Source organism: Passer domesticus, chromosome 32 (genome assembly GCF_036417665.1).
Source record: "Passer domesticus isolate bPasDom1 chromosome 32, bPasDom1.hap1, whole genome shotgun sequence".
NCBI lineage: Eukaryota > Metazoa > Chordata > Aves > Passeriformes > Passeridae > Passer > Passer domesticus.
The window spans coordinates 2,600,932-2,608,473 of NC_087505.1; the positions used below are offsets into that span (position 1 = coordinate 2,600,932).

General features: G+C 63.0%; 1 protein-coding gene across 1 annotated transcript; it reads right to left on the minus strand.

Annotated features, from left to right (window-relative positions):
* Positions 1-923: 923 nt before the first annotated feature.
* On the minus strand, positions 924-5,565 carry LOC135288086 (lysosomal acid glucosylceramidase-like). Its single transcript, XM_064401367.1, has 11 exons — positions 4,890-5,565; positions 3,839-3,965; positions 3,522-3,713; positions 3,303-3,449; positions 3,063-3,196; positions 2,195-2,367; positions 1,858-2,095; positions 1,554-1,778; positions 1,301-1,464; positions 1,103-1,228; positions 924-1,032 (listed from the first exon to the last, which is right to left on the minus strand). The coding sequence occupies exons 1-11, from the start codon at positions 5,187-5,189 to the stop codon at positions 924-926; spliced, it is 1,935 nt and encodes a 644-aa protein (XP_064257437.1). The 5' UTR covers positions 5,190-5,565.
* Positions 5,566-7,542: the final 1,977 nt, after the last annotated feature.

Consider the following 7,542-nt stretch of genomic DNA (forward strand, 5'->3'; position numbering starts at 1 on the left):
TGGGCTCCGGCTGCCCCCGCGCTCCCCCGGGCCACCCGGCGTGGCCGCTGCGGGTTTTGGGATGCGCAGATGGAAAGGCGGCGTGGGGCCAGCCCGGCACACAGCCCTCGCTTGTTTGGCCGCCGGCTGCCACCGCCAGCGGCATCCCAGCGCTGCTGCGGTGGCTGAATGTCCCCAGGCTGCGCTGCCGTGCCCCCCCGCACCCGGCTGCAGCAGCCAGGGGCCCCCACACCGGGCTGGAGCAGAGCCACGGTGCTGGGCCAGCTGCGGAGCCTCCCCCGTACTGGCCCAGTTCGAGGGGCCCCGCTGGGAGGGGGATGACTCAGTGCAAACCCCCCCCCAGCCCGCTCCCCTCTAACGTCACTCAGGAACTATGCGCCCCGTGCTCCCGGTTCCCATTAGCTGGAGGGGCTGGTGGCTGCTCCAGCAGGAGAAAGCACAGCCCCCTGCTCTGGCCGGGGAGAAGCTGGAGCTGCCGACGCCAGGGCTCTGCTCTGAATCCCGCCTGCGTGTCCTGACTGCAGCTTTGGGCCCTTCCCTGCCTGGGGGATGCTGCAGTGGAAGACAGGAGAGTGATGCCACCCCTTAGGGGGACAGCCCTGCAGCACCAGCGCTGTGGGATGCTCAGGAACCTGGGCAGAGGAGGGATGGCACCCATGGGGACTCAAATCTGCCTCCTCTGCCCCTGGCATAGTCCTGCCCACTGAGCTGGCACCAAGGGGACGTCAGGGGTTCAGGCAAGTTTGTAGAAAACCTGTTTATTTTATGAAACATCTAGAAAAGCACAAGCATTGCAGCCCTAGGGTGAAACAGGTCCTCTGGGCCGCAGGGGATGTGCTGCAGCCCCAAGCCCGTTGGAGTCTTCTCTCCAAGCTGGCACCAGCAGCGTGTTCCTGGCGCTGGCAGCTCTCTCCTGTGCCAGGCTAGGCTGGCTGCTTCCAGAGGAACGTCTGGATGGAGTCGCTGGGAGCCACGGCCTCGATGAAGCCGACGTGCGGGTCAGAGACCCCAAAGGACACGTCCGTGGGGGAGCTGTGGGGAAAGCAGGAGGCTCAGTGGGGTCAGTGGGGCCTTTTCCGGGGACCAGAACTGAGCCACTCACCGGTTCAGCACCACCAGCACCACGGCGCCGTCGGGGCGCAGGAAAGCCGAGTGCTCCAGGTCACAGCGGTGGCACTTCTTGGAGACAGCCAGTCCCACACGCTGGGAGCCCTCGGGGATGAATTTGCTGTGGGGACAAGCAGAGTGTGGTACCTAGGACCTGGTGCCCGGAGCCAGCAGCTGAGCCCCCCTGACCCACCTGAAGTGCCCCAGGTGGTAGAACATGGGCTGCTTGTAGAAGACATCCTTGCTGCTGTCCACGATGACGGGGCTGTCCACGTAGTTCTTGCTCCAGTTGGGGCCTCCCTCCAGGTCCAGGGCCAGGTTCCAGTCGGTCCAGCCCGTCACGTAGTTGTTGAGGTTCTGCAGGGCAGGGGGTGGTACTGAGCCACGGGCAGGCCCCGGGGCTGGCCAGGGTGGGCAGCGTGCCCACGGCTCCCACCAGGCCCTACCGACAGGATGCTGTGGCTGTACTTGCTCCCACGGTCCCAGCCACCCAGGACCACCCTGGGCTCCCAGAAGTAGGAGCCTGTGGAGGCCTCGGTGGAGAGGAGGAAATAGTCTGGGAAGAGGTGATGGGTGATGGAGAGCGTCAGGTCGATGGGTGCCAGGAAATCCAGGTACCAGTGGATGCCGATGCCGCTGATGTAGCTGGCAGCCACAGGGTCTTTGAGAACCTGGCAGGAGAAAAGGGTCACCATTGCCCAGGGCTGCGAGATGAGCTGTGGGGCCAGGACAGCTGCTGTGGGGACTCACCACCTCGGCCCAGTAGGGCAGCATGACCCTCTGGTCATCCAGGATGATGAGCTGGACATGGCGGTGGGAGCTGTTGGCCAGCGCCGGGCCCAGGTCCCGGGCAATGAAATCCCTCTGGTGCTCAGGGGAGAAGCCCAGGCACTGGAAGGGGTAGAAGACGATCTCACCAGCCGTGGGCTCGTTCCCTGCTGTCACTGCCCAGAAGGTCAGGTTGTGCTTGGCATATTCATCCAGGAACCTGGTGCAGGATAGAGGTGAATGGCCCCGTCACACCTGTGCCAGCCCCAGCTCCAGGTATGGCACCCCTGGCACCCACCACACTCCCATGGCTCCTCACCGGACAAAGTACTTGGCCCAGGCCTGGTGGTACTTGTCCCCAGGGCTGCCCTTCAGTGTTCCCCTCCCTGTCATTGCTCCATTCGTCTTCATCCACACCGGGGAGGTCCAAGGGCTGGCATAGAGAGACAGCGGCCTCTTGGCCACTGCCTGGGCTGCTTGGAGGATGGGGATCTAGGGAGAAGTGGGATGGCACAGAGATCTCTGGGTCTTGTCCCAGTGCTGGACAGCAGGAGGAGTCACCTCCCTTCCCAGAGGCAGGAAGGTGTTCCCTTTCCCCATCCCACCCAGGAATACAAATGAGTCCTCTCCCTCCCTATTGGAAGTGATCCCCTTCCTATTTCATCCCATCCCATCCCATCCCATGGATCTCATCCCATCCCATGGATCCCATGCCATGGATCCCATCCCATCCCATGGATCCCATCCCATTCTCTCCCATCCTTTCTCTCCCCCTGGGGGAAGGATGAGTCCTCTCCCTCCTAATCATCAGGATGTGCCTTTCCTCCCCTGTCCATTCTGTCCCATCCCATCCCATGGATCCCATCCCATGGATCCCATCCCATCCCATCCCATCCCATGGATCACGTCCCATCCCATCCCATCCCATCCCATCCCATCCCATCCCATCCCATCCCATCCCATCCCATGGATCCCATCCCATGGATCCCATCCCATCCCATCCCATCCCATGGATCACGTCCCATCCCATCCCATCCCATCCCATCCCATCCCATCCCATCCCATCCCATCCCATCCCATCCCATCCCATCCCATCCCATCCCATCCCATGGATCCCATCCCATGGATCCCATCTCATCCCCTGCCTGCAGCAGCCCCAGTCCCTCAGATCCTCCTGCAGGACTCACCTTCATGTGCGTGTCCTCCTCAGTCAGGTTGAAGTGCCTCAGCTCGAAGTCGTCCTCGGCGTCGGCGTAGGTGTACAGGCGGACGGAGAAGTCAGTGCTGGCCATGGGCACCCGCACCAGGTTGTACTCAATGCCTGAGGACAGGGCAGGGGGTGATGGCCATCCTCCAGTTGCTTTTGGGGGCTCCAGATCCCCCAGCCCCTCAGAACAAATCTCAGACCACAAGAGCTTTGGGCTCACCTTCCTCGGAGAAGTAGGAGCGCAGCAGGTGGCTCTGGGCAGCCTTGGACAGGGACTGGATGTTGATGGCAGCTGCATCGGTGATGGAGCCACCAAAGCCCTTCACCTTCTGGAACCTCTGCGCCGTGTCCAGGGTGAGGTGGAAATCTGTGGGGACACACAGTGTCACCAGCCCGCCCTGCCGTGGAGGACAGGCCCTCCCGCAGCCCAGGGTGGCACCTGGGCTCTTGGCGTTGTGCTGGAATTTCCCCTCGCTGCGCTCCAGCCGCTTGCCGGCCTTGCTGCTCTCATACTTGACGTAGGAGCCGGGGGCTGGCACCACCACGGGGTCCAGCGTGTCACAGTACGTGGCACTGCAGGCACAGACCAGCGAGCCGTGCCCAAAATCCTTGGCATCACAGGGACGGCCACCTGCAGCAGAGGAAGGAGCGGGTGGGCACCCAGGGCTGTGGCAGGAGCCCTGCTCATCCCTTTGACCCACAACAGACTCCAAATCTACCACCCTCCAAAGCCCAGGGACATGTGCCAGCACGTACCTGTGGCCTGCAGGGCTGCCTGTGCCAGCAGGAGCCAGCCCAGGACACTGGCACAGCCTGGCCCCACGGCACAGCCTGCCCCCATGGCACCTCTGCTGCGGCGGCTCCGACGATGCCGATGGACACGCTGGGAGCAGAGCAAGGTGTCAGCACCCCGAGCTTCTCAGCCTGGCCCAGCCACACACAGGGACAGAGAGACAGGGCAGGGAGAGCCCCAGCGCCATCCCACTGCCCACATCACACAGACCCCTCCCTGCCAGGGCTAAGCCTGTCCTGCCCTCTGCCCGCTGCTCCAGCCCAGCACCCCCCTTCCCTCCCACCCCTCCAGGCTCTACCAGCAGCTCTGGCTCTGTCCCAGGTGGGGGTGCAGCCCCCCAGGTGTGGGCAGCCCCCAGGCGTGAGCCACCCCTGCAGCCTGCTGCTCCTAGCTGCCCACGCTGGCTGTGCCCAGCAGCTTTGTTCATTCCCATCAGCTCCCTCCCACTCCTTCTCCCTCCTCAGCCGTTCCACAGCTGCGCCATGCCGTGCCATGCCGTGCCATGCTGCATCACCCCCAGTATCCCCAGTGCCCCCCGAGCCATGCCCAGCAGCAAACAGCTCCACACTCCCAATCCCACATTCCTGGCGGCCGGGGCTTGTCCTGCCAGAGTGGTTTGGGGCTCCAGCCCTGGCATGGAGAGCCCCACATTCCCCTGTTCCTTCAGGGGCTCACACCCTGTCCTGTCCTTCCCGTGGTGCCGGGCAAGGAGCCTCTCAACGAGAGCACAGGAGGAGCCACCTCCAAGCCTCGGGACCCTGGTGCCAGGCACTGGGGACCTCTGGCAGGGTGGGATGGTGCTGCCTTGCTGCTCCCCGAGCTCTTGTGGGATGTGGAGCAGGGCCAGGCAGCTGTCCCACCTCCATTGCCTCCCACTCCCTGCCAGGGAACGATGCCCAGCTCGGCCAGGGCACAGCCTCAGCATGGTCCTCCTGCCCAGGGCTGTCCCATGCCCATCCCTGTGCCCATCTCTATCCCCATTCCCACCTGCTGAAGGCACCTGGGGCCCAGGGCACTCACCTGCTGCCAAACCAGCTCCTGCTGCCGCGGCTCTGTGGCAGCGGTGGCGGGTCCCGTGTCCCGGCTGTGCCTGGTGGGAGGGGACGCTTCTGGAGGAGCAGGAAAGGTGAGTTCGGAATGGGACAGCTCATGGGACTCTGTGTTTGAAGAGGAGCCTGGGGATGATTTTGCAACCTGGCTCCGGTGAGCTTTCCACACACCGCAGCATTTGCAAAGCTCTCCTGAAACCTGTTCCAGTGGCCAGAGGGAAGCTGGGGAGGGGAGGACGCCCTCCAGCCCCCCGAGTGTCTCCATCACCCCCCACAACCAGGGGGAAGAGCCCCACGGGAGCAGCCCTGTGCCCCTGGGACACCTCGGGCAGGGCTGGCTGTGCCCACCCTGGCTCCCTGCTCTTGGCAGCACTTCGGCTTTGCCACCACCAGTGCCACAACCACGACCTGTGTCCCGTTTGTGGCTGCTCCAGGACCTTTCCTGGCACGGGCAGAGGCAGCAGCCGGTCAGGGCAGGGACTCCCGACCCCTCCTGGGGTGGGCACAGCCCGCCCAGGTCCCCTCGTCCCCGCCGTGCCCCCGAGGCCGGAGCTCCATGCCGCGGGCTGGGTGGAGCCGGCAGCAGCGGTTTATCATCGGCAAAACAAGTCTGGGCTCCACACCGTCTAATTTGGGATCCTTCCTAATTACAGGCATCTGCTCCGCGGGAGAAACAGGAGGAGGGCAGAGGCACGGGGGGGTGGCAGCTCCCCGGGGTCCCCTTGGGGCAGCTGGTGAGGGTGGCCAGGAGGAGACCCCCACCCCGGGAGCACCGTCCCTCACTCAGTGTCACATCCCCAGCCAGGAACCACAGCCCCCAGGCAGGGCCACAGCCCCCGGCTGGAGGTCACAGCCCCCCGTGGGAAACGGCCAAGGTGAGGAGGTTTTCAGCAAGCTGGAAGAGCAGGCCTTAGAAACAGAACAGAGAACTGGCTGCAGCTGCGCAGACTGAACGTAGAAAATGTTACAATGAGCACTTTTAGTACTTTTAGTACTTTTAGTAATTGGCTGAAACAATTGTCTGTAAGCTTTTGTAATTACTATTGGCTAGAAAGTTTTTCAAGTGCTCTGTAACAAATAAATCTTCAGCTGCTGCTGGCTGTACCTGAGCTTTACCATCTTTTTATTGGCTGAATCATGTAATGAGGCTGATGCTGCAAATAAAGCTCAAGGAACGTACCCCAAGAGTCCCTTCCCACAAAGAAAACACCTCCCCAACACACCCCCAACCCCAGGCCCTGCTCCTCCTGCTGGACACGGGGGTGAGAGCTCCGTGTGAGCCATCCCAGCACAGCAGAGCTCCCATGTCCCTTGGGAAGGGGACATTCCCAACGTGTCAGGAACGGTGTGGCAGCAGGAGCAGGGCAGTGTCCCTGTGCTGGACACCCATGAGGTCACACCTCGGATCCTGGGGGTCAGTTCTGTGCCCCTCATGAGGGCTGCAGCACGTCCAGGGACAGGGATGGAGCTGAGGAGGGTCTGAGCATGTCCAGGGAAGGGGATGGAGCTGAGGAGGGGTCTGAGCATGTCCAGGGACAGGGATGGAGCTGAGGAGGGGTCTGAGCATGTCCAGAGGAGGGGATGGAGCTGATGAGGGGTCTGAGCATGTCCAGGGACAGGGATGGAGCTGAGGAGGGGTCTGAGCATGTCCAGGGACAGGGATGGAGCTGAGGAGGGGTCTGAGCATGTCCAGGGACAGGGATGGAGCTGAGGAGGGGTCTGAGCATGTCCAGAGGAGGGGATGGAGCTGAGGAGGGGTCTGAGCATGTCCAGGGAAGGGGATGGAGCTGAGGAGGGGTCTGAGCATGTCCAGAGGAGGGGATGGAGCTGATGAGGGGTCTGAGCATGTCCAGGGAAGGGGATGGAGCTGAGGAGGGGTCTGAGCATGTCCAGGGAAGGGGATGGAGCTGAGGAGGGGTCTGAGCATGTCCAGGGACAGGGATGGAGCTGAGGAGGGGTCTGAGCATGTCCAGGGAAGGGGATGGAGCTGAGGAGGGTCTGAGCATGTCCAGGGACAGGGATGGAGCTGAGGAGGGGTCTGAGCATGTCCAGGGAAGGGGATGGAGCTGAGGAGGGGTCTGGAGCATGTCCAGGGAAGGGGATGGAGCTGAGGAGGGGTCTGAGCATGTCCAGGGACAGGGATGGAGCTGAGGAGGGGTCTGAGCATGTCCAGAGGAGGGGATGGAGCTGAGGAGGGGTCTGAGCATGTCCAGGGACAGGGATGGAGCTGAGGAGGGGTCTGAGCATGTCCAGGGACAGGGATGGAGCTGAGGAGGGGTCTGGAGCATGTCCAGGGACAGGGATGGAGCTGAGGAGGGGTCTGAGCATGTCCAGGGACAGGGATGTAGCTGAGGAGGGGTCTGAGCATGTCCAGGGACAGGGATGGAGCTGAGGAGGGGTCTGAGCATGTCCAGGGACAGGGATGGAGCTGAGGAGGGGTCTGAGCATGTCCAGGGACAGGGATGGAGCTGAGGAGGGGTCTGAGCATGTCCAGGGACAGGGATGGAGCTGAGGAGGGGTCTGAGCATGTCCAGGGACAGGGATGGAGCTGAGGAGGGGTCTGAGCATGTCCAGGGAAGGGAATGGAGCTGAGGAGGGTCTGAGCATGTCCAGGGAAG